The sequence below is a fragment of the Ranitomeya imitator genome, chromosome 1 (genome assembly GCF_032444005.1).
Source record: "Ranitomeya imitator isolate aRanImi1 chromosome 1, aRanImi1.pri, whole genome shotgun sequence".
Lineage (NCBI taxonomy): Eukaryota > Metazoa > Chordata > Amphibia > Anura > Dendrobatidae > Ranitomeya > Ranitomeya imitator.
In genome coordinates, this window is record NC_091282.1 from 855601951 (window position 1) to 855629786 (window position 27836).

The following is a 27836-nucleotide window of genomic DNA, read 5'->3' on the forward strand; positions in this document are numbered from 1 at the left end:
TCCACTAGGCCTCCACTGACCTGTCTACTGCTGCCCGTGTTCCCCTGGAACCAATTTTAAATTGCCTACAGCCAGCCCAATTTATTATGTTAGGGCTTCGAAGCCTGTCTGCGGTCCCTCCTTCCACTAGGCCTCCACTGACCTGTCTACTGCTGCCCGTGTTCCCCTGGAACCAATTTTAAATTGCCTACAGCCAGCCCAATTTATTATGTTAGGGCTTCGAAGCCTGTCTGCGGTCCCTTCTTCCACTAGGCCTCCACTGACCTGTCTACTGCTGCCCGTGTTCCCCTGGAACCAATTTTAAATTGCCTACAGCCAGCCCAATTTATTATGTTAGGGCTTCGAAGCCTGTCTGCGGTCCCTCCTTCCACTAGGCCTCCACTGACCTGTCTACTGCTGCCCGTGTTCCCCTGGAACCAATTTTAAATTGCCTACAGCCAGCCCAATTTATTATGTTAGGGCTTCGAAGCCTGTCTGCGGTCCCTCCTTCCACTAGGCCTCCACTGACCTGTCTACTGCCGCCCGTGTTCCCCTGGAACCAATTTTAAATTGCCTACAGCCAGCCCAATTTATTATGTTAGGGCTTCGAAGCCTGTCTGTGGTCCCTCCTTCCACTAGGCCTCCACTGACCTGTCTACTGCTGCCCGTGTTCCCCTGGAACCAATTTTAAATTGCCTACAGCCAGCCCAATTTATTATGTTAGGGCTTCGAAGCCTGTCTGCGGTCCCTCTATCCACTAGGCCTCCACTGACCTGTCTACTGCTGCCCGTGTTCCCCTGGAACCAATTTTAAATTGCCTACAGCCAGCCCAATTTATTATGTTAGGGCTTCGAAGCCTGTCTGCGGTCCCTCCTTCCACTAGGCCTCCACTGACCTGTCTACTGCTGCCCGTGTTCCCCTGGAACCAATTTTAAATTGCCTACAGCCAGCCCAATTTATTATGTTAGGGCTTCGAAGCCTGTCTGCGGTCCCTCCTTCCACTAGGCCTCCACTGACCTGTCTACTGCTGTCCGTGTTCCCCTGGAACCAATTGTAAATTGCCTACATCCCAATTTTTGTTATGTTAGGCCTTCGAAGCCTGTCTGCGGCCCGTTCTTTCCACTACTACTACACTGACCAGGCCACTGCTGCCCGTGTTCCCCTGGAACCAATTTTAAATTGCCTACAGCCAGCCCAATTTATTATGTTAGGCCTTCAAAGCCTGTCTGCGGTCCCTCCTTCCACTAGGCCTCCACTGACCTGTCTACTGCTGCCCGTGTAGCCCTTGAACCAACATCAGAAAATATAAAAATAAGTATTTTGCTTATAAAAAAGAAAATACTGGAGAGATATCAAATGCAGACATTTTAACATTAAAAACAAACACATACAACAAAAATCTGGTACAGTACTAAAAATGGCCACCAGCTACAATAACTTTCTCCTGCAAGTAGTTAACTGAAAGTTTTTTTCAATTTAAAACACAGATATGGCATCCACCGAGTGTTGTCCTGTCGCGTCTTCTTTATATTATTGCCAAGAAGATGCAAAACAATGAAAATAATAAAATCATTATTTACCAAAAAAATAGAGTAAGTCAAAACCACATTGCAAATAAACATTCATTACAAATAAAGAAGCAGGGCGCGTCCGAGGGTGAGTATATACCTAATAAGAATATAATCACCCTCGGACGCGCCCTGCTTCTTTCCGACAGCCTTCCTTCCTAAGAATCAGCCCTTCCGTGGTGTAGAGAGAGGGTGTGTTACACTCCAAGGTGTTCCCCAGGTTGCCTTTCCTGAGCTTCGATCTTCATGCTCTCGTTTAGTAGTTGTCGGAAAGTAGGCTGCATTAGGCCTACAAATTGGGTATGGGGTGGAGAGAGATGGTGTGTTACACTCCAAGGTGTTCCCCAGGTTTCCTTGCCATTGCTTCGGTCTTCCGACTCTCGTTTAGTAGTTGTAGAAAACTACACTGCATTAGGCCTACAAAATGGGTATCGGGTGGAGAGAGATGGTGTGTTACACTCCAAGGTGTTCCCCAGGTTTCCTTGCCATTGCTTCGGTCTTCCGACTCTCGTTTAGTAGTTGTAGAAAACTACACTGCATTAGGCCTACAAAATGGGTATCGGGTGGAGAGAGATGGTGTGTTACACTCCAAGGTGTTCCCCAGGTTTCCTTGCCATTGCTTCGGTCTTCCGACTCTCGTTTAGTAGTTGTAGAAAACTACACTGCATTAGGCCTACAAAATGGGTATGGGGTGGAGAGAGATGGTGTGTTACACTCCAAGGTGTTCCCCAGGTTTCCTTGCCATTGCTTCGGTCTTCCGACTCTCGTTTAGTAGTTGTAGAAAACTACACTGCATTAGGCCTACAAAATGGGTATCGGGTGGAGAGAGATGGTGTGTTACACTCCAAGGTGTTCCCCAGGTTTCCTTGCCATTGCTTCGGTCTTCCGACTCTCGTTTAGTAGTTGTAGAAAACTACACTGCATTAGGCCTACAAAATGGGTATCGGGTGGAGAGAGATGGTGTGTTACACTCCAAGGTGTTCCCCAGGTTTCCTTGCCATTGCTTCGGTCTTCCGACTCTCGTTTAGTAGTTGTAGAAAACTACACTGCATTAGGCCTACAAAATGGGTATCGGGTGGAGAGAGATGGTGTGTTACACTCCAAGGTGTTCCCCAGGTTTCCTTGCCATTGCTTCGGTCTTCCGACTCTCGTTTAGTAGTTGTAGAAAACTACACTGCATTAGGCCTACAAAATGGGTATCGGGTGGAGAGAGATGGTGTGTTACACTCCAAGGTGTTCCCCAGGTTTCCTTGCCATTGCTTCGGTCTTCCGACTCTCGTTTAGTAGTTGTAGAAAACTACACTGCATTAGGCCTACAAAATGGGTATCGGGTGGAGAGAGATGGTGTGTTACACTCCAAGGTGTTCCCCAGGTTTCCTTGCCATTGCTTCGGTCTTCCGACTCTCGTTTAGTAGTTGTAGAAAACTACACTGCATTAGGCCTACAAAATGGGTATGGGGTGGAGAGAGATGGTGTGTTCCACTCCAAGGTGTTCTCCAGGTTGCCTTTCCTGAGCTTCTATCTTCAGGCTCTCGTTAAATTGTGGTTAAATGGAACAACTGCATTTGGCGTACTAGTTGGTTTGGGGCCTACTAACAGTGTCTGCCGCTCCTTGCTGTTCTCCTGGTTTCCTGTCCTGAAATTCCGTTTTCAGGCGCTCGTTAAGTAGTTGTTAATGTTAGACTGCATTTGGCCTACTAGTTGGGTTGGGGCCTACTATCGGTGTCTGCCACTCCTTGCTGTTCTCCTCCACTGAACAAAGCTGTGCCGCCTGTTTACTACGGTTGCCAATTTTGAACTGCATTTCGACTACTTACTGATTTGGGCCTACTCTCTGTGTCAGCCTCTCATTCCAGTTGTCCTCCACTGCAATGCCCCCTGGTTATTCCTGTGTTACCAATTTTGAACTGCATTTAGCCAACTTTATTCTTTGGGCCTATATCTGTGTTTCCTCCTCATCCTGCCCATTGCCCAGCCAGTGATAGATGAGTCTGCTGGTACATTGACCCATAACGCAACATTCCCCGTGCACGCTACACAACAACATTGTGACCCTGCTGAAAGTCAGGTTGCTCTTCCCGCATACCATACCACCTTACACGGGGACAAAGAGGAAGGTGCAGATGAAAGTGCAGGTTCCTTCATCAGGTGGGGGGAGGAATACTAGTTGGCGACGTCACTGGCACAGGGCCTCTCATAGTACGCAAAAGTGTTGCTGCCGGTGGGAGGCGCCCCCGCCGTGCAAACACACCGCTGTACTTTGAGGGGCCCTGTGCCAGTGCCAATGCCAACGAGTGGGCCCCCCCTGCTTGCTCAGGTTCACAGCACTTGCAAAGTTGAAATACTTACCTCTCCCTGCTCCACTGCCGTGACGTGGTCCAGATTTCCTGGGCCCACTAATTACTTGAACCAGCCCTACCCACCACAACTTTAGCCAAATGACCCCCAATTTCAAATGCCTTCCAATTATTATAAGGTAAATTACGCTTGACAAGCTTCATTAAGAAGAATGGATGGTTTTGACATTAAAATGGGCACTCTAGGTGTTTTCCTGGCCCCCACTCACTGCCGACTATGCTGCCCCATTGACTTGCATTGGGTTTCGTGTTTCGGTCGATCCCGACTTTACGTCATAATCGGCCGATTTCACTCGACCCGACTTTTGAGATAGTCGGGTTTCGCGAAACCCGGCTCGACTCTAAAAAGGTCAAGGTCGCTCAACTCTAGGATGGGAATTAGGAGCTATGCAGACAAGGATGGGAATTAGGAGCCATGCAGACAAGGATGGGAATAAGGAGCCATGCATACAAGGATGGGAATAAGGAGCCATGCATACAAGGATGGGAATAAGGAGCCATGCATACAAGGATGGGAATAAGGAGCCATGCATACAAGGTTGGGAATAAGGAGCCATGCAGACAAGGATGAGAACAAGGAGCCATGCAGACAAGGATGGGAATAAGGAGCCATGCAGACAAGGATGGGAATAAGGAGCCATGCAGACAACGATGGGAATAAGGAGCCATGCAGACAAGGATGGGAATTAGGAGCCATGCAGACAAGGATGGGAATAAGGAGCCATGCATACAAGGATGGGAATAAGGAGCCATGCATACAAGGATGGGAATAAGGAGCCATGCATACAAGGATGGGAATAAGGAGCCATGCATACAAGGATGGGAATAAGGAGCCATGCATACAAGGATGGGAATAAGGAGCCATGCAGACAAGGATGAGAACAAGGAGCCATGCATATAGGATAGGAATAAGGAGCCATGCAGACAAGGATGGGAATAAGGAGCCATGCAGACAAGGATGGGAATAAGGAGCCATGCAGACAAGGTGTCACAATCTATGTTTGGATTTGTGGCAGATCTGGTTTTCTTCAGATTAAAACTTTTTTCCTTTCAGGTCATTGGGAGTTAACGCAGTTTCCCCGGTGGCCTGCTGGTGTAATTGCATTGCTGCTGGGTCAGCTGATGTGGGTGGTGACCACTCCCACCATCCTTTTGTTTTGCCCATTCTGCAAATTCAGCGTGCCAATCTGGGTAATCCTTGTGGAGATGCTGCAGCAGCTGGATTTTGTAAGGGTGCCATTTGTGAGAAGCTAATATCCACTGAAGGAATGTTCGACTGATGCCAGAATGGCATGCTGAATTTGCAGAATGGGCAAAACAAAAATTGGAACAGGACCTTCAGTTTATACCAAACATTATGATCAGTGATGAGGCAAACTTTTTTTGGGTGGGACATTTATATGGATACACCTAAATAACATGGGAATGGTGACAGTTTTCTTGCGTAGGATGTCTTGCATTGAAATCTGCTGCAATGACCCTGGGGCTGCGTTCACCAGACATCAACACAATTTCTATCCACTCCTCACGTGTTAACCTCTGCAACATGGGGGACTTGTTTGATAAGGGGAGGGGATGTGTCTAGGTCAGAGGAGCTGCGGAGTGCAATTTGTTTTTTCCGTTTTTTATTTATTTTTTCTTTAATAGCTTAATGTGTGTACATTCCGGAAGACAATCGGGATACAGAAACCATCCACAACATCATGACACAAGGTCTTCTGTGATTGGCTGCCTAAGTCATATGTCCCTGGCCATATAAAAAGTGGACATCTTGTTTTGCTGTTCCATTTTCTCAGTGTCACAGTGCAGACAAGGCACTCCTGCTAGTGCTGCTGCTGAAAGTGAACTTATCAGTTAGATAGATAGGATCCTGTCCTGTGTGAAATTGATCTTCCAGCATCCAACCAGATTGTGCTAAAACTGTGTGGCAGTCTCAGGAGGCCCCAATTTACTAATCCAAATCAATTGTAATAAAACTGTGTTTCAGTGAGAAATCAGAACAGTGTTGTTCAGGCACACTATCTAAGAAAATAAATAGTGAATGTTCATTTAGTGACATGTGACAGACAGGTGTGTGCCTTAGACTGTGAAACAGGAGTGGGAAAAAGCAAGGCCGTGGTAGAAGGGGGAATAGGCTTCACGTGTATGTGGATTAGTTGTTAACCCCTTTCCGACATTGGGCGTAATAGAACGCTGATGTCAGACTCCCCCTAAGCTGGAGCCAGCACTTTTCTGGGCACATGTCAGCTGATATATACAGCTGACTTGTGCCCGCAACAGCCGGGGGTGCAATCGCGATCCACCTGTGGTTGTTAGCTAGTTGAATGCCGGTATCATCAGCATTTTTAATTCGCGCTTTTGGGAAGTACGCCGGAAATCCCGCCCACCGGTAACCCTGTCACGTGATTGCGGGTCACCTATTAGTCGGCATGACAACCAGAGGTCTCCAGCAGACCTCTATGGTTGTCATAGCCAGATTTCTAGGAGCGCTGCCCGATGGTCGATGCTCATGGCGATGAGCATTTCTGCTACATACAGGTGATCTAATGATTTGGAGAGTTTCTACTGACTGCCTATGTGGACACAACATCTTTTAAACTCAGGTAAACTCGACAAGTTTTTTAAGCAGAAGAACCTCTGGAGTTATTTTTCCTGAAAATCTTTTGTGTCATTATTTTCTAACTTTTTCAGCATACTTTTTTTGGAAAGTTTTTCCATGGTTTTGTTATGGTTTTTTCTGCTATTGTTTTCAGATGTATTTTTTTTTTTGCACTTCATTTAGGAATGAAGAAATAGCTAGTAGTTTCTTAAACAAAAACAATGGCAAAACACTCCAAAATACATCTGTTCATCTTCTGGACGTCTTTTTCACACCCTTGGCATAATTATAGACCTGAAATGGTTAAAATATGATCAAAAGCCTGAATATAGAAATCAGCAACATGACACCATTGACATCTTCCAGGAACCACTTATTACAATGGCTTGTGAAAGTATTCAAACCCTTGGCTTTTTACCTATTTTCTTACATTACAACCTGTATTTAAATATTTTTGTAATCCAATCTGTGTGTGACGCATCAGCACTAAATAGTCTAAAGGCCCCTTCACATTAAGCGACGCTGCAGCGATACCGACAACGATCCGGATCGCTGCAGCGTCGCTGTTTGGTCGCTGGAGAGCTGTCACACAGACAGCTCTCCAGCGACCAACAATGCCGGTAACCAGGGTAAACATCGGGTAACTAAGCGCAGGGCCGCGCTTAGTAACCCGATGTTTACCCTGGTTACCATCCTAAAAGTAAAAAAAACAAACAGTACATACTTACCTACCGCTGTCTGTCCTCCAGCGCTGTGCTCTGCACTCCTCCTGCACTGGCTGTGAGCACAGCGGCCGGAAAGCAGAGCGGTGACGTCACCGCTCTGCTTTCCGGCTGACCAACGCTCACAGCCAGAGCAGAGAAGCAGAGCACAGCGCCGGGGACAGACAGCGGTAGGTAAGTATGTAGTGTTTGTTTTTTTTTACTTTTACGCTGGTAACCAGGGTAAACATCGGGTTACTAAGCGCGGCCCTGCGCTTAGTTACCCGATGTTTACCCTGGTTACCAGTGAAGAAATCGCTGGATCGGTGTCATACACGCCGATCCAGCGATGTCAGCAGGAGTCCAGCAACGAAATAAAGTTCTGGACTTTATTCAGCGACCAACGATCTCCCAGCAGGGGCCTGATCGTTGGTCGCTGTCACACATAATGATTTCATTAACGATATCGTTGCTACGTCACAAAAAGCAACGATATCGTTAACAATATCGTTATGTGTGAAGGTACCTTTAGTTAGTGAAATGAAGTGCGAAAAATCTAGGAAGAAACAAAATTTATGGGATAAACTAAATGAAAATTGGCATGTCCATATGAATTCACCCCTTTTGCTATGAAGCCATTAAAGATTTCTGGTGCAAGCAATTACCTTCATAAGTCACATGCTTAGTGAAAGGAAAGTCCACCTGTGTGCAATTTAAGTGTCACATGGTGTGTAGTATATACACTTTACCTTTTTTGAAAGGCCACAGGGGCTGCAACACTAAGGGTACCGTCACACTATACGATTTACCAACGATCACGATCAGCGATACGACCTGGCCGTGATCGTTGGTAAGTCGTAGTGTGGTCGCTGGAGAGCTGTCACACAGACAGCTCTCCAGCGACCAACGATGCCGAGGTCCCCGGGTAACCAGGGTAAACATCGGGTTACTAAGCGCAGGACCGCACTTAGTAACCCGATGTTTACCCTGGTTACCAGCGTAAAAAAACAAACAAACAGTACATACTTACATTCCGGTGTCTGTCCCTTGCCGTCTGCTTCCCGCACTCATTGACTGCCGGCCGTAAAGTGAAAGCACAGCACAGAGCTGTGCTCTGCTTTCACTTTATGGCCAGCAGTCAGTGAGTGCGGGAAGCAGACGGCAAGGGACCTGACGGACACCGGAATGTAAGTATGTACTGTTTGGTTTTTTTTACATTTACGCTGGTAACCAGGGTAAACATCGGGTTACTAAGCGCGGCCCTGCACTTAGTAACCCGATGTTTACCCTGGTTACAAGCGAACGCATCGCTATATCGGTGTCACACACACCGAACCAGCGATGACAGCGGGAGATCCAGCGACGAAAGAATGTTCCAAACGATCTGCTACGACGTACGATTCTCAGCAGGATCCCTGATCGCTGCTGCGTGTCAGACACAGCAATATCGTATGGATATCGCTGGAATGTCACGAATCGTACCGTCGTAGCGACAAAAGTGCCACTGTGTGACGGTACCCTAAGAAGACAAAAGAGATCTCAAAACAAGTCAGGGACAAAGTTGTTGAGAAGTACAAGTGAGGGTTGGGTTATAAAAATAAATATCCCAATTTCTCTGATGATCTCCCAGAGCACCATCAAATCTCTTATTATCAAATGGAAAGAATATGGCACCACAACAAACCTGCCAAGAGATGGCCACCCACCAAAACTCTCAGCCTAAGCAAGGAGGGCATTAATCAGAAAGGCAGCACAGGTAACCCTGAAGGAGCTGCATAATTTCCAAGCAAGCAGAGACTGGAGTGACCATAATAAGCTGTACACTGCATAGAGGTGGTCTTTAAGAAAGAGTGGGCAGGAAAAAGTCTTTACTTACACACAAAAATTGTAAGGCTCATTTTAAGTTGGCCAAAAGACATGTGGGAGACTCCCCAAATGTATGGGGAAAGGTGCTGCAGTCAGGTGAGACCAAAATTGAACTTTTTGGCCAACACAGCTCATCATCCCAAGAACACCATCACCACAGTGAAACATAATGGTCGCAGCATCATGCTCTGGGGATGTTTTTCAGCAGCAAGGACAGGAGAAATGGTCAGTGTCGAGGGGAAGATGGATGGTGCAAAATACAAGAATATTCTTAAGAAAAACCTATTTCAGTTTGTCAGTGGTTTGAGACTGGAACGGAGGTTCACCTTCCAACAAGACAATGACCCAAAGCATACTGCTAAAGCAACACTCAAGTGGTTTAAGTGGAAATGTGTAAATAGAGTGGCCCAGTCAAAGCTCAGACCTTAATCCAATTGAGAATCTGTGGCCAGACTTGAAAATTGCTGCTTACCAGAGGAAACCATCTAACTTGAAGGAGATGGAACAGTTTTGTCTTGAGGAATACACAAAAATCCCAGTGGCAAGATATGGAAAGCTCAGACTTATCCAAAGTGATGCGTTGCATGATCACATGACTCTGGTCACAAGACTTCTTGACGCACTGAAATGCCACCACATGACTGTGGTCACGTGATATTAATACGTGCTGTTCCCAGTCTAATTGTATGGGGTAAGGCACCACCCATTGTCCCTCTCTTCTTCCCACCATAGCTATCTAATTGGATGATGACGGCGATGTACTCCTTTGGATTATCATAATGCGTGAAGATTTTTGGTATATATTCTGGGAAGCCCTAACTATAGTGAGAGTGCAATCTAGCCTCCCTTAGGTATGTGTTTGGGTAACTTACAATAACAAGGTCCTTTTTAGGTTTATAGCAATATATAACTTTGATAAGTATTATATATATGAGTAATGAATTACTTCTTGAACTCTTGACATTTGGGTATGAATGATACTCCAACTTCTCTTTGATACAGCATACAGTTGCCAAGAAAGCAAAAATTCTGCCGGGGTATGTAAACTTTTTAGCACAACTGTATATATATATATATATGTTTGTAATTACGATTGATTTTATCATGCTTTAATGATTCATCTGATGATTAGATGGCTGTCATGGCAACCGAGATGTACATTGAAGAGGAGGAAGAGATGGAGCCCCAATTCCTCCGATACATAAAAAGCCTCACTATTGTAACCTGCACTTTACAGCTGTATTTTTTAACTTTTTTCTGGCTTGGTAAAAGCCAATTTTGGCCAAAAAGTTGTCTTGTCTACTTCAATGTTGTACATCGCTATGTGATTTTAAGAATGGAATAAAAGTTAGTTTTTTTCATACATAAACTATGTCTAGTAGTCATTCCCAGGTACTATAGGTCAGGTTAATACTAAAGTAAACTGGGACACCATCTACTAAAAAAAAGGGTGCTTCTAATATGCCCATCCCAGGGTGGATAGGAACAGATTATATAATCTAATAAAAAAAATCTGTTACATCTTTTTTATATCTAACAAATAAAACTAAAATTAAAATATATATATATCTAGGTGTGATCATAGCTTCAAACACAAAGAACCACTGCCAAACTGATAGGAATAAAAGATCTCACCCTGAGCAGACTGTGTTTGGACAAAAGTTTTGATGAGTGTATCCGTAGCCTGTGTATAAAGAGACAGTGCATAGCGTAGAGACTGTAGGTCAGGACTTTTCTCCAAGAAAGTCTTTTTCAGACCAACACCTCCAGCATGGAAATATTGCTGTAAAGTAAGACAAGAGAAATTAGCACTGTTTAAGGCACCACCCTAATATCTTACATCTACTAAGGCAAACATAATACATTCACAGCTCCCTAAAATGTAAAAAAGGACATCATGACTTAAAGGGGTTGGTCCACCAGGAATAGGCAATTGATTTTCCTAAGTGGGCACATGAGAATCTGGGACAGTTGTGGAGGGTATATACAGAAGGTCTAGCTATAGGGCAGCACGGTGGCTCAGTGGTTAGCATTGCAGTCTTGCAGCACTGGGGTCCTGGGTTCAAATCCCACCAAGGACTACATCTGCAAGGAGTTTGTATGTTCTCCCTGTGTTTGCGTGGGTTTCCTCCCACATTCCAAAGACATAGACATACTGATATGGAATTTAGACTGTCCCCATCGGGACAGTCAGTGTATGTAAAGTGCTGTGGAATATGATAGCGCTATATAAAAATAAAGATTTATTTAAACTAGAGATATACCATTACCTTAATAGTATCCAGTGCGAGCTCCACTACAGCACATTGCTTTGGGGTCAAGCTCTTTGCTTCTTCCCTTACCATGTGATCCTAGAGAAAAAATAAAATGAATGTATGATTATATTATATTATAAATAATGATGAGCGAGTGTGCTCATTACTCTAGATTTCCGAGCATGCTCGGGTGTTCTCCGAGTATTTTGGGCAAGCTCAAAAATTATGTTTGAGTCGCCGCAGCTGCATGATTTGCAGCTGCTAGACAGCCTGAATACATGTGGGGGTTGCCTGTTTGTTAGGTAATTCCCACATGTATTCAGCCTGTCTAGCAGCCGCAAATCATGCAGCTGCGGCGAATCAAACATAATTTTTGAGCATGCCCAAGATACTCGGAGACCACCCGAGGATGCTCGAAAATCTTGAGTAACAAGCACACTCGCTCATCACTAATTTCAAATAATGAGATAATATTAGTCAATTTGTTTGAAAAAGGTGATTACTGAAAAATAAATTAGACTCTTGAATCTGTACCTTGAGTTTGGAAAGTTGTCCCAACTCTTTAGCAGCATTAATGATGAGATGAGTCCCCTGTTAGGAAAGAAGAACCACCGGAATGGTTACACAGAGACTAATAGAGGCTAACCAATCAGTGTTACCAATGGGTACACAATAAGTGTTTCTATATAGAACATTCTTAAAAGCCTCTGTTCTCCCCTTTCTTTCTGTTTGTGTGTGGGGGTGGATTGCCAAATGCTATACTATTATGCCATGTTCCCATAGGTCTTTGTAGATACTGTGTGTGTCTAGCAAGTGTGAAATTCAATGGAGGTCCACTCAGATATTAGTTTCTACAGAACTATAAGAATAACATAGTGAATAATTATATTTAGCTCATTAACCCTTGGCCCCCCATTCATCTAGACTGGTGTTTTGCATGCCTGAATTAATGAATGGTGCATGGAGTATGAAGCTACAAATTCCCTAAGAGGTGTGCTCCATAAATAAATTTGACCATCTTTCATCTGGTATGTGCCGGCATATAAAATGTAATCTAGTAATGCACTAGAGTACATTTATATTGTAACCTACACAACTTTTATGGAGTTAATTTTTATGTACTTGTCAGTTGTCCTCACTAAAACTCTATTTTTTCAAAAAGGTAGCAGAGCTGGACTGGAATGAAGTAAAATGTCTGTGCAGTTATGAATTGTTCGAAAGCTTTGCGATATTTTAGACAGTTTTATGCCAAACTTTGGGAGAAAACTCTTTGAATCAAAGCCTTTAATAAAGCTATCAGATATTGTTAAACATATATAGAACTGTGTACTTACAATTGCTCATTTTGCCTTTCTACCCAGTTAATTATTCCTTTTTCTCTCCTCTGTATAGAAACAGGAAGTCTCTTTTCCCTGCATGAGTTAGCATTAGATCCTATGTCAGTGAAAAGTCACTAACCAGACCAGCTCCACCTCCTCTTCATCTCCTAACTAAGATGGTCCACTGTTATGAAAGGTAATTCAGTACCACAATGGACATAGAGATCAGCGCACATACAGTGACCTGGCAATAACCCAAAAAACAAGAACGAGCTCTGAGACGTGGGAACTCTGTTGACCGCAATCCCTAATCCTCTCCAACCACACTAAAGGCAGCCGTGGATTGCGCCTAACGCTCCCTATGCAACTCGGCACGGCCTGAGAAACTAGCTAGCCTGAAGATAGAAAATAAGCCTACCTTGCCTCATAGAAATACCCCAAAGGAAAAGGCAGCCCCCACATATAATGACTGTGAGTTAAGATGAAAAGACAAACGTAGAGATGAAATAGATTTAGCAAAGTGAGGCCCAACTTTCTGAACAGAGCGAGGATAGGAAAGGTAAGTTTGCGGTCAACACAAAACCCTACAAACACCACGCAAAGGGGGCAAAAAGACCCTCCGTACCGAACTAACGGCACGGAGGTACACCCTCTACGTCCCAGTGCTACCAGCAAGCAGTAAAAACAAATTGACAAGCTGGACAGAAAAAAACAGCAAACAAATAGCAAAGAGGAACTTAGCTATGCAGAGCAGCAGGCCACAGGAACGATCCAGGAGGAAACAGGTCCAATACTAGAACATTGACAGGAGGCCAGGATCAAAGCACTAGGTGGAGTTAAATAGAGCAGCACCTAACGACTTCACCACATCACCTGAGGAAGGAAACTCAGAAGCCGCAGTACCACTTTCCTCCACCAACGGAAGCTCACAGAGAGAACCAGCCGAAGTACCACTTGTGACCACAGGAGGGAGCTCCGCCACAGAATTCACAACAGTCCACCCCCTTGCTTTTATCTTTCATCCTTATGTCCTTTTGTCAGTGACATAGGATTGTAGGTCTAATGATGACTCATGAAGGGAAAAGAGACTTCTTGTTTCTACATAGAGCTCAGAAACATTCAGCTACTCTGTTTTTAATCATATGATGTCATTGACCTACTGGAAATCAGAAGAATTTACTGGGTAAAAGGGCAAAATGAGCAATTGTAAGTACACAGTGCTGTATAATATGATGACGGCAATACATTAAGAGGATAAAAACTTTGATGGAGTGCTTCTTTATAGAGGACTTGTCAACTCTTCTGACATTTCTTGTATTAGTAAATACCTTTAAATAACTATTGTGGAGCAATTCCGCTTTCTATCGTCACCATGTTAATCCTAATGGAAACGAATAATTACATTTTCGATGGGGCATTTACTATTCAGCATTGATTAGGCAGAGTTTATAGGGATGCTTCTTGCTAACAAGAAGGGGTAGTAATGCCTGGTGATCAATATATTAATACATTTCTAGGAAGAAAAAGAAAAACTCCAGCATTCTTTTCTAGGGAATTCCAGTATTTACTCAAATAGTCATGTCAGGGATGAGTGATCTCGTTTAAGCCCCTAAATTGTGTATTAGCAGGAATTGTAAAATATATATATATATATATTTTTGTGCCCCAAGCTGACGTTTTTTATTGATACCATTTTAGGGTACATACGGTACAATGTTTTAATCTCCCGTTTCTGCATTTTATTGCAATGTTGGGGTGGCTAAAAAAAGTAATTCTAGCGTTTCTATTTTTTTCTTGTTATGCCACTTATCAATCAGATTGTTTTTATAATTTGATAGATCGGACATTTCTGAACTCAGCGACACCAAATATGTGCATTTTTTTCAGTTTTATTATCAATGGGGCAAAAGGGGGTTGATTTGAACTTTTTTTTTATATACTTTTTAAAACTTTTTTTTTACTGGCGTCAATTGTCCCCTTAGGAGACTTGAAGCTGTGATCATTCGATCGCTTGTGCTACACATAGCAGGGCTTCAGATCAGTGCGGGGGAAAGATGCGGGCTCAGCGTCGGAGCCCGCATCAAAGGCAGGTTCATGACCTTTGATGTACTTATACGTCAAAGGTCGTGAAGGAGTTAAACTACTTTTCTTCTCTCTGTTGATATCCACTAAAGTTCTGTCCTGAGACCTCTACTCTTCTCTTGGTATACTTTTGGACTGTGACAGCGTATGGAATCCCACGGCATACTATGCAAGTTTACTTCTCTGATGTTCAAAATTTTGGAGTGTCTATCATCTCTTTCTGCTTTCTCAAAATGGAGAAAAATTAATTAATCTTTCCACCACCTCACTCAAATCCCCCACCAGACCTAACAACCACTACATCTGGCTCCACAATTTACCCAGTCTCTCTTGGGGTAACCTTTCACTCTGACTATCCTTCAATCATCACATGCATTGCAAACACATTATTAACTCCTGCCACCTCCAAATCAAAAAACATTTCTCAAAGCCACTAATTTCTCAGCTTTGAACCAACAAAAGTGTCACTGCGTGCCCGACATCATCTCCCATCATCCCTTCCACCCCTTCATTTCAGCCTTAACTCCACTGCTTGATTGTTCCACTCCTCTTTGCTACACCTCCAATAACCTGTCCCCTCATATATGTCTGATCTACACTCTTGCTTCCTACCCACACAAAGTCTATGGTCTTTATAAGAACTCTTTCTTTGCTCTCTTCATATCTGCTCCTCAAACAACTGTATCAAAAATGTCTTCTGTGCCTCCCGGCACTTGGTTAATCGATACCCTCTCCCCAACTTTAAAGCTTTCCAACACAAGTTGAGAACCAACGTCTTCAAGAGCACATGCACCCTACTTTTATATCAGCAGCTTCCACTCTCTCCTATTTTATCATACCCTCTTCCGTAGTAGATTGTTAGCCCTCGTGGGCAGGGACAGCTTTGCCATTGCACCTGTCTGTCACTTAGCCGTGTTCAGTTGTTCTTGGGTTATGTATTGCTAAATGATTATGTGTTGTTTTCATATGCATGGCACCAAAGAATTAAGGGGATACAAAAGAAATAATTACGTAAAACCACATTGCACTAAACTGTAGCTCTGGAAAATGAATTTTTGCTTATGGAGAAAAGGACAGCATGACAATGCTCACCAAAGGAAAATCATCCTTTTTTTTTATAGTTATTCTGATCTTTTTTCACTAAACTATCAAAAAAATACAGTTTGGCATACACAGCTTGACTGAACATTATAGACATCACAATTGCAGATAACACGTAAAAGGGGACAAGTTTAGGACACAGGTCACAGGGGCAGATTGTACAAAGAGACATATAGAGAAAAACAAAGAGTGCAGAAAGACAGACACACACACAGTGTCCTTACATCTGCATGGTACGGCAGCTTCACCCTGCTCTGGAGAGAGAAGTGTGAGATTAACATATGAGTGTGGGTGTGAAAAAAAGAACCAAACAACAACAGCCAGTTTATGTCTAAACAGAGTGTACATATACAGCACAGCTACATACAGACTGCACAGACCCACACCAAATATGCATTTATTCACTTATGGATATATAATATTCAGCTTCACTTGGTAATTAAGTGAACATCAAGTATAAGCAATACAACAGACCACAACTACACAAGTTCCTCCATATACAGTACTTCACAGCAAACGCTTGACAAGTTTTAATGCTGATACAGCATTTCTAGGTTTATGGATTCTTGCTATGTTTGATGGAAATCTGTCACCTTCAGAAATGCGATTTACCTGCAGATATAGTCATAATCTAACAGTGAAATCACATCTGGATGCTCGCTACCAGTCACTGGGCAAGGAGTGGCTAAAGTCATCACTTACTAAACTGTGAGCATGGCTGTAATCACTCCCTTGCAAATCGACTGACAGACTGCTCTGCACACAGGGGCTGAACACATGCCACAGAGCAAGCTGTCAATCAATGTGTAGGTGAGTAATTCCATCACACTTACTGTGTAGTGAACAATAACTAACCATTCCCTGTAACAGCCCAGTAACTAAAAGTGAGCAGCTGCAGGGTAAATATACCTTTTCTCCCTGCAGCTGCTGCTCCAGTAAGCCAGTCAAACATGATTTAGTTGCTATTTACCTGCAGATTAACATTATATCTAGAGATAAAAAGCGTTTCTGGAGGTAACATGTTCCCTTTAATTAAGTTTGTAAGCTTGCAATACACGAGACTTGAAGGGTCTGCATACTTGTTTACCTTCTCTAGCCCTTTGCCATGTTTTCTCAGCAACGTCCCCTGCAGAAACATGTCACAATCGGTCACTGCTTTGGAACAAGCATTTTTTTTGGGGCAGTCAAGTGTTTGACTAAGTGATCGCATAAACTGTTGTGCTGAGGTTTGTTACACTTAATTTGTATAATGTGCAATATATGGTGTGGGCAAGGGAATATGGTTGGTCAAAAGTAATTATAAGAATGTGTTAATAGCCAAGAGCAGAACATGGCTCGTCAAGGTAGAGATAAATATAAATGATTGTGATATCTGTTTGTGATTACGTGCCTGGATAAATTATTAAAATTCAGCAACACTCAATGTAAATACATGCCACCTAATACATGTAACACCACAATACAGTATAAATTGATGGCAGGACACGCACAAAAAGGACAGTAAGGCACAAGCAAAAATAACATACAGTGATGCCAGGAAGGGTAAGAGTCATGATGCATCAAAAAGACTCCAATTAGCATGTGCTGAACTAGACTTTACCATAGGAAGTATATAATTCAATGTAAGCAATAGACAAAATTGTTTTAGAGCCATGGTTTCCAACCTTTGTAGCAGTTTAACACTAACTGTAGTTTTCCAAAAAACCATAGCCTTGTCACCATTGGTTTGTACTAAAATTAAATTTTTCCATGATTGCCAAAATCATTTCTACTGAGCTATTAAGGTATTTTCATAGACAAAAAACTGCTAGTAACTTACAAGGTTCCAGTAGTGCTTACACTTTGCCCTTTACCTATTTTATCTTATCTTTTTCTCTTATTTTTTACTTTATGCTTTACGTAATTCTAAAATTGGCAGACTCATTCTAAAAATTATGTTGATGAAACGGAAGGAATTATATGTATATAATATATATATATATATATATATATATACACACACACACACACACACCACACCACACACAGTCATGGCCAAAATGGTTGGCATCCTTGAAATTGTTCTAGAAAAATAAGTATTTCTCCCAGAAAATTAATACAAATTGGACATAATTTCACACAAAACTCCAAAAATAGTCCGGACAAAACTTGGTGGCACTTTTTAAAAATTGTGGGTAGACAACTTTGTTTCAACCATGTGATGCTCATTCAAACTCACTTGTGGCAAGCAACAGGTGTTGGCAATATGAAAATCACACCAGAAACCAGATAAAAAGGGGAGAAGTTGACTCAATCTTTACATGGTGTGTCTGGGTGTACCACACTAAGCATGGAGAATAGAAAGAGGAGAAGAGAACTGTCTGAGGACTTGATACCCAAACTATTGAACAATATCAACAATCTCAAGGTTACAACTCCATCTCCAGAGATCTTGGTGTTATTTTGTCCACGGTGCACAACATAATCAAGAAGTTTATGTCCCATGGCACTGTAACTAATCTCCCTGGATGTGGACAGCAGGCAAAAATTGATGAAATGTTGCAACATAGGGTAGTTTGGGTGGTAGATAAGCAGCCTCAATCAAGTTCCAAAACATTTGAAGCTGCCTGGACAGCTGCAGGGTGCATCAGTGTCAGTATGAACTGTCCATCTACATTTGCATGATATGAAAAAAAATTGTCATTATTTACATTTTTAAAAACACAAATAGGAAAATGGGCTAATGCCAAAGTTTTGTCACCCTTGGAGATTTGTGTGCTCAGATAACTTTGACCAAGGTTTAAGACCATATTTAGCCGGTTATGGTTATGGCTTGTTCACCATCCTCATTAAGAAAGGCCTGGTGATGCAAATTTCCCAGCTTTATAAAAACCCAGCCTCCTTTAAACTTGTACCAAATAAATCCAGCAGCCTTGGGTTCTTCTAAGCAGCTACTTAGCACACTGAAAATGAAATTGATGGAGACCTACAAAGCCTGAGAAGACTATAAGAAGATAATAAAGCCTTTTCAAGTTGATCAAGTTCAAAACGTAATTATGATATGGCAGTTAATGTGAACAGTGGAGGTCAAGATAAGGTCTGGAAGACCAAGAAAAATTTCAGCAAGAGCTGCTCGTAGGATTGCTAGAGAGGCAAATCAGAACTCCCACTTGTCTGCAAAAGACCTTCAGAAAGATTTAGTAGACTTTGGAGTTGTGGCACATTTTTCTACTGTTCAGAGACATCTGCACAAATATGACCATCATGGAAGAGTCAACAAAAGAAAACTTCTCCTGCATCCTCACCATAAAATTCAGCTTCAGCAGTATGCAAAAGAACATTTAAACAAGCCTGATGCATTTTGGGAACAAGTTCTGTGGACAGACGAGGTTAAAATAAACCTATTTTGCCACAATGATCAAAGGTATGTGTAAAGAAAAAGGGCACAGAATTTCAGGAAAATAAACCATTAAGCATGGGGGTGGATCAATCATGCTTTGGGGTTGTGTTGCAGCCAATAACAGGGGGAATGGGTAGAGGGAAGAATGGATTCAATGAAATTTCAACAAATTCTTGACATAACACCATCTGTAAAAAAGCTGAAGTTGAAAAGAGGATGGCTTCTACAAATGGAAAATGATGTTAAACAAACGTTAGTATCCACAATACACTACCATAAAAGGTGCAAGCTGAAGGTTTTACAATGGCCCTTACAGTCCCCTGATCTGAACATCATTGAAAATCTGTGGCTAGACCTCAAACTGCTACTGCATGCAAGACGACCCAGGAATCTCACAGAACTGGAACAATTTTTCAAGGAAGCGAGGATGAAAATCCCTCAAACAAGAATTGAAAGACTCTTTCTGAATGCAAAAAAGCATTTACAACCTGTGATACTTTCAAAAGGGGGTGCTACTAGGTACTAACCATGCAGGGTGCCCAAACTTTTATTCCTTTTGTAATTTTTAAAATGGAAAACATGAAAATATTCATAAATGTATTTGCCTAAAATACAAAGGAAATGTGTCATCTTTAACTTTAGACCTTTTAGAGATCATTTAATCTTCAACTGGCTTAACTGTTCACAATGACAATAATTTTGACCAGGGGTGCCCAAAGGTTTACATGCCACTGTAAAGTCAAATATGGTGGCTGTTCAAAGATGTTTTGGGGTTGTTTTGCTGACTGGACAACACTGGGTACCTTGACTGTGTGCAAGTTATCATGAAATCTCAAGATTACCACAGAATTTTGCTTCGCAATGTATTGCCCAGTGTCAGAAAGCTGGGTTTGCATCCTAGGTCCAGCAGGATCATCACACCAAATATACTTCAAGAAGCACCCAGAAATGTTTTGGAAACAAAGTGCTGTAGAGTCCTGAATTGGCCAGAAATTAGTCTGGATCTAAATCCTATTGAACACCTGTTGCAGTAGGGAGAATGCACTCTTCAAATATGAGAGACCTAGAGCAGTATGCAATAGAAGAGTGGTCCAAAATTCCAGTTGAGAGGTGTAAGAAGCTTGTAGACGTTTATAGGAAGCGATTGATTGCAGTTATTTATTCCAAATGGTGTGCAACCAAATACTAAATTGAGGGAGCTAACAATGTAGTACAGCCCATTTTGGGAATTTTGTGTGAAATTATCTCCAATTTGCCTTTTTTCTGTTTTTTTGTGTTGTTGCAATGCACACAAAGGAAATAAACATGTGTATCACAAAACATGTATCATTGCAATAATTTTCTGGGAGAAATACTTCATTTTCTGGAACAATTTCAAGGGCCATCACTGTATATATACAGTAGTGTGCAAAAGTTTTTACTAATAAAATGAACAGTGAATGAACAAAATAGTAATCTAAATCATATCAATATTTGGTGTGACCACCCATTGCAGGGATTTTGTAGGATTATATTCCAGTGTATGAGTAACCAATTATAAATAGGTGATGATCAATACTTTATTATGTAGTTTGAAACAGTCTTAAGAAGGCTTAAAAATGGATAAGAAACAGCTAAACTCTGTTCCAAAGGTGAGGTTGTGAAACACAGTTTCCATGTCACAGATCATATATCACGGCAGGAATGGGCACTGTTATGATCTGGTAATTCAGTACCACAATGGACATAGAAGTCAGAGCACATACAGTGACCTGACAATAACCCAAAAACATAGAACGAGCTCTGAGACGTGGGAACTCTGCTGACCGCAATCCCTAATCCTCTCCAACCACACTAGAGGCAGCCGTGGATTGCGCCTAACGCTCCCTATGCAACTCGGCACAGCCTGAGAAACTAGATAGCCTGAAGATAGAAAATAAGCCTACCTTGCCTCAGAGAAATACCACAAAGGAAAAGGCAGCCCCCACATATAATGACTGTGAGTTAAGATGAAAAGACAAACGTAGAGATGAAATAGATTTAGCAAAGTGAGGCCCGACTTTCTGAACAGAGCGAGGATAGGAAAGGTAACTTTGCGGTCAACACAAAACCCTACAAACAGCCACGCAAAGGGGGCAAAAAAACCCTCCGTACCGACTAACGGCACGGAGGTACACCCTCTGCGTCCCAGAGCTACCAGCAAGCAAGAAAAACCAAATAAGCAAGCTGGACAGAAAAAAACAGCAAACAAAATAACAAAAGCGGAACTTAGCTATGCAGAGCAGCAGGCCACAGGAACGATCCAGGAGGAAGCAAGTCCTATACTAGAACATTGACTGAAGGCCAGGATCAAAGCACTAGGTGGAGTTAAATAGAGCAGCACCTAACGACTTCACCACATCACCTGAGGAAGGAAACTCAGAAGCCGCAGTACCACTCTCCTCCACACCAACGGAAGCTCATAGAGAGAATCAGCCGAAGTACCACTTGTGACCACAGGAGGGGGCTCTGCCACAGAATTCACAACAGGGCACATCAACAAGACACAGAAAGGGCTCTCCAAGCCAAAGATTTCAAAGCAGACTGGAGTTTCAAGATGTTCTGTTCATTCTCTTTAGAAGAAGCGTCAGGAAATATGCAATGTTGAGGACCCTATATGCAGCGGTCGGTCAAGGAAAATTAGTGCAGCAGATGAAAAACACATCATGCATGTTTCCATCAAAGTTTGAAGATGTCCAGCAGTGTCATCATCTCAGAACTATCAGCAACCAGTATGACACAACTGCATCCATCTAATGTTCGAAGAAATCTGGCAAGAATAACTCTTCATGGAATGATTGTGGCCAAAAAGAACAACATGGAAACACGACCAAGCTATTTAACTATGCATGAAAACATAGGAACTGGGGTACAGAAAAACGGCAGCAGGTGCTCTGGACTGATCAGTCAAAACATTAAATATTTGGCTCTAACTGAAAGCAGTTTGTTAGCAAAAGGGCTGGATAATGATAGCAAGCAACATTGAAGCATGGCAGAGATTCCTTGCAGGTCTGTGGCTGCATTTCAGCAAATGGAGTTGGGCAATTGTACAAGAATAATAGTATTCTCAATGCTGGTGAATATAGTCAAGTTTTCGATCATGCAATATCAACCAAGGAGGCATCTCGTTGGCTCCAAATATATTCACCATTAGAGCAACAACCCCAAACACGCAGCCAATGTCATTAAAAACTATCTTAGAGTTAAGAAGGACAAGGAGTCCTGGTTGTTATGATATGGCTCCCACAAAGCTGTGATCTCAGCTTCCTTGAGTCTTTCTGGTAGAAGAATTTGCATAAGTCTAAATCCACAGAAACTCTCCAAGATGTTTGGAAAAGCCTTCTTGCTGAGTTTCTTCAAAAACTGCATTCATGTGTACTTAAAAGAATTTCTGCTTTGATGCTGTTTAGAAGGCGGAGGGTGCTCACACTAAGGGTATGTGCACACGCTTCGGAATGGTGTGCAGATTTTTCGGCACTGATTTTGATAAATTCGCAGGTAAACCGCGTTTTTTGTGCGCATTCCACCTGCGGTTTTACCCCTGTGGATTCCTATTAAGGAGCAGGTGTAAACCGCTGCGGAATCCGCACAAAGAATTCACATGCTGCGGAATATAAACCGCTGCGTTTCCACGCTTTTTTTCCACAGCATGTGCACTGCGGATTTTGTTTTCCATAGGTTTACATGGTACTGTAAACTCATGGAAAACTACTACAGATCCGCAGCGTCAAATCCACTGCGGATCCACAGCAAAATCCGCAGCGTGTGCACATAGCCTAAATATTGATTTGATTTAGATTTCTCTTTTGTTCATTCACTTAGCCTTTTGTTGATTGATAAAAATAAACTAACACTTCAGTGTTTTAAAGTATTCTTACTTTGCATCATTTTTTCCACACCTGCCTAAAACTTTTGCACAGTACTGTATATCATCATCCCTTATTACATAGTGCCGCTCTTATTATGTATAGTGTCATCCATTATTACACAGTGTCCTCCCTTATTTACAGTGCTACCCAATATTACATACTGTCCTTCTTTATTATGTATGGTAGCCTCCTTTATTATGTATAGTACCATCCCTTATTAAATAGCTATCTAACTTACTATGTATATTGTTTTCTATTATTGCATATTATTATGTATATCATCATTTATTATTACATGCTGTTCTTCCTTATGTATACTGGCATCTCTTACTATTTAGTGACCTACTTTATTATGTAAAACAACCTCCATTATTACATAGTATTCTCTTTACACAACCACTCCAGAATTTTTTTTTATCTCAGGGCAGGTGTACTGCTACTAATGTAAAGTCCCTTGACCTAATATTATACTTGCCCAATTATCCCCAACCAGTGCCCACAATCCATCTCTTCTGACCCAGCATTCTGGACTATAAATTTAGAAACATCCTTAGGGGTACACGCATGTGGGGGTGCACGCAAGCATCCCGAAGCAAAGCGTCACGAAGATAAGCGTCGTGATACAGCAGTTATTCCATGGCAGTTAGTCAGGGCAGGAGTCAGGTAACCCACACTCTGCTCTCCCTTCTTTCCATGTGCTTTATTCCAATCCTCCTGTGTTCCCTTGCAATTCACATTCACCGCCCAATCCCCCCTCCATCACAACTCATATACATCAGCTCCTCACTGCTTCCCTCTCCCATGTACAGCTCCCATGCGATTCTCACCTTCCTGAAAAACTTCAGCCCATCGTGCCCAAACACACTGCCCAAAAAAACTTCATACAATTCCAAAAACTACTTGCTCTTTATCTTCCTACTCCTACTGATTTCAGGGGACATCTCCCCCAACCTTGGTCCCTACTCTACTTCACATCGAAACCTTAATAATCTTACTAATATCATTTGCACTCCTTCATCTCCTTCTTTTAATTGTGCCCTTTGGAATCCACGGTCTGTATGTAACAAGCTTCCTTTCGTACACAATTACATTCTGAAAAACTCTCTTAATCTGTTGGCCCTCACGGAAACCTGGATTCAGGATTCCGACACTATCTCTCCTGCTGCCATTTCCCATGGTGGCTTACAATTCTCACATTCCCCGAGACCCACAAACAGACATGGTGGTGGAGTCGGCATACTCTTGTCCCCACAATGCACTTTCCAGGTCATCCCCCTAGCTCCATCACTCTCATTCCCTTCTTTTGAGGTCCACACCATCAGGCTCTTTCATCCCCTCTCCCCCAGAGTAGCGGTCATATACCGGCCCCCATGCTCACCCACCCACTTCCTGGACCATTTCTCTGCCTGGCTGCCGCACTTCATGTCCTCAGAACTCCCAACCCTTATCCTGGGAGACTTCAACATCCCCATAAACAGCCCCACTTCTACATCTGCATCTTAGCTTCTATCAATAACCACTTCCCTAGCCTCTCACAGCTCTCAACCTCTGAAACACACAAAGATGGTAACACCCTTGACCTGGTCTTCGTCCGGCTCTGTTCACTCTCCTACCTAGATAACTCACTGCTTCCCCTCTCTGACCACAACATTCTCTCCTTCACACTCACAATTCCTCGCCCACCCCAGCACCCTCCTACCTATCACACATTCAGAAATCTACATGCTATCAACCATCACACACTTTCAGACTCCCTACACTCATCACTGTCTCCAATCTCCTCTTTTTCCTGTCCTGATCTGGCTGTACATCACTACAATGACACTCTTAGAAGCACCCTGGACCAAGTGGCGCCCCTCACCATCAGAACCTTCAAGCACAGAGTAAAACAGCCTTGGCTCACATCATAAACCCGATTTCTCCAGCGATGCTCTAGGAGTGCTGAACGCTTATGGAGGAAAACTCGCACACCAGAAGACTTCATACACTTCAAATTTATGTTAAAAACATATAACTCTACCCTTCACCTCACCAAACAGACCTACTTCACCACTCTGATCTCCTCACTTTCCAACAACCCCAAGAAACTTTTTGACACCTTTCACTCCCTCCTCAGGCCAAAAGCACAAGCCCCTATCACAGACATTTGTGCTGATGACCTGGCCTCCCACTTTATAGAGAAAATAGATAACATCCGCCAGGAAATCCGCTCCCAGACACCAAACGCAGCAACTCCTATCCCTCCCTGCATTTCCCTTGGCTCACTCTCCACATTCGATCCCATCACAGAAGAAGTCTCCAGGCTCCTCTCTTCTTCTCATCCGAGTACATGCACTACCGACCCCATTTCCTCACATCTCCTCCAGGCTCTCTCTCCAGTCGTCACAACTCACCTAACTATAATCTTTTATCTCTCCCTCTCCTCTGGCATTTTCCCCTCCTCCTTCAAACACTCTATCATTACTCCATTTCTAAAGAAACCCTCCCTCGATCCATCCTGCACAAACAACTACAGACCAGTCTCCAATCTCCCCTTCATCTCTAAACTCTTGGAGTGCCTGATCTACTCCTGCCTTACCCATTACCTCTCCACTGATTCCCTCCTAGACCCTTCACAGTCTCATTTCCTACATTTGACAGAGATGGCACTCATCAAGGTGACCAATGACCTTCTGACAGCAAAATGTAACAGTGACCACTTTCTGCTCATTCTTCTCGACCTTTCTGCAGCTTTCAACACTTTTGACCACCCTCTCCTACTCTCTAGGCTCCAGTCACTAGGCATTAAGGACACTGCTCTCTCCTGGTTCTCCTCCTATCTTTCTGACCGCTCTTCAGTGTTCTGTTTGCTGGCTCCACTTCATCTCCTCTTCCTCTCACTGTCGGGGTACCTCAGGGCTCAGTCCTTGGCCCACTTCTCTTCTCCCTCTACATGGTCCCAATTGGACAGACCATCAGCAGATTTGGGTTTCAGTACCATCTTTATGCTGATGACACACAACTATACACATCATCCCCTTGCCTTACTCCTGCTGTACTACAGAACACCATTGACTGTCTGTCCGCAGTCTCTGACATCATGTCCACTCTCTATTGGAAACTCAACCTCTCCAAAACTTCTTCTGCTCCCGCCATCTACTAACCTCCCTAAATCTGACATTTCCCTCTCCGTAGGTGGCACCATAATAACACCCTGGCAGCAGGGGTGCTGTCTGGGCGTTATGTTTGACTCCAATCTTTCCTTCACATCACATATACAATCTCTTGCCCGCTCGTGCTGCTTACACCTAAAGAATATCTCTAGAATCCGTCCTTTTCTCACCATGGAAACAACAAAAACCCTCACTGTCGCCTTCATCCACTCCTGCCTGGACTACTGCAATGCTCTACTAATTGGCCTCCCCTTTACTCTACTTTCCCCTCTCCAGTCTATCCTTAATGCAGCAGCCAGGGTTGCCCATCTAGCTAATCGTTACTCGGACGCGTCCGCTCTTTGCCAGTCGTTACACTGGCTGCCTATTCATTACAGGATACAATTCAAAGTACTTGTTCTCACCCACAAAGCTCTCCACAGTGTGGAACCCCTTTACATCTCCTCCCTCATTTCGGTCTATCGGCCTAACCGACCTCTGCGCTCTGCAAATGACTTTCGACTAACCTCTGCACTAATCCATACCTCCCATTCCCGACTCCAAGACTTCTCCCACGCTGCACCAATCCTCTGGAATGCTCTACCCCAAGATATTAGGACCATCCACAATTTACATAGTTTTAGGCGCTCCCGCAAAACACATTTGTTCAGAGCGGCCTATCACGTTTCCTAATCAAAGTAATTTTATGTTTGTATGTGTGTGTTGCCCATTCACTATCCCCATCTATCCCCCACCCCCTGAAGATGGCTGGACCATCATTGTAAATACATAATTGTAAATACACACCTGTACTTTGTATCTCCCCCACCTCATTGTAGATTGTAAACTCTCACGAGCAGGGTCATCTTATTTTGCTTTAATTATTGCATTGCTAACGTTATTACTTATGTAAAGCGCTGTGGAATATGTTGGCGCTATATAAATAAAGATTGTTATTAGTATTATTATTACTTGCCTCCCTCTGTCTTCAGCTCTTCCAACGCCACAGTCTTGTGACCGCAGCTTCTTATTAACCGAAAGTCAGAGGTAATGGACACAAACTCTCAATAAAAGTCTATAAGAGCCTCATTCTGGCTCTCATAGACTTACTTTGAAAGTAACCTCCGGCTCCCCCAGCAATACGCCAAGTACACAAACTGACCAACTGGAGAAGCACATATAACGAATGAAGATGGCAGCAGGTAAGTATAAGAGTAGGGCAGGAAATTTACATTAGTAGTACCAATCCAGTGCTATAATATAAAAAAAAAGCTGGAGTGGGGCTTTAAATGTATAGCACCATACATTATAAATCACATATGTCTCGAATGCAACATCTAAGATACTAGACACTTCAAAGTATAACCATAGACAATTCCTAGCAGCTGTGAATATTGGCGCAAGAAACAAAAAGATTCTAGCTAAAATAAATAATATACTTTATCAAAACATATAATTAAAAAAAAATACAAAACGGTGGGAACAAAGACCTCCAATGGGAGGAGGTGCAAAAAGAATAAGCGCGTTACCTCAGGTCCTTGCATGAAGGCCTTCTATAAAACTGTACTTGCTTATAAAAAAATTCCTATGGGTTAAGTGAGCAGTTACAAGG

At 42.9% G+C, this 27836-nt stretch overlaps 1 protein-coding gene across 1 annotated transcript in view; it reads right to left on the minus strand.

Moving 5' to 3' along the window:
• UNC13A (unc-13 homolog A) overlaps window positions 1–27836 on the minus strand; it is a 381474-nt gene that overhangs the window by 28538 nt on the left and 325100 nt on the right. Inside the window, exons 36-40 of the mRNA XM_069741790.1 lie at window positions 16915–16953; window positions 16052–16081; window positions 11860–11916; window positions 11341–11421; window positions 10706–10853 (exon numbers count right to left, since the gene is read on the minus strand). Of these exons, the coding sequence (XP_069597891.1) occupies window positions 10706–10853; window positions 11341–11421; window positions 11860–11916; window positions 16052–16081; window positions 16915–16953 (355 nt within the window). The remainder of the gene's footprint in view (window positions 1–10705; window positions 10854–11340; window positions 11422–11859; window positions 11917–16051; window positions 16082–16914; window positions 16954–27836) is intronic.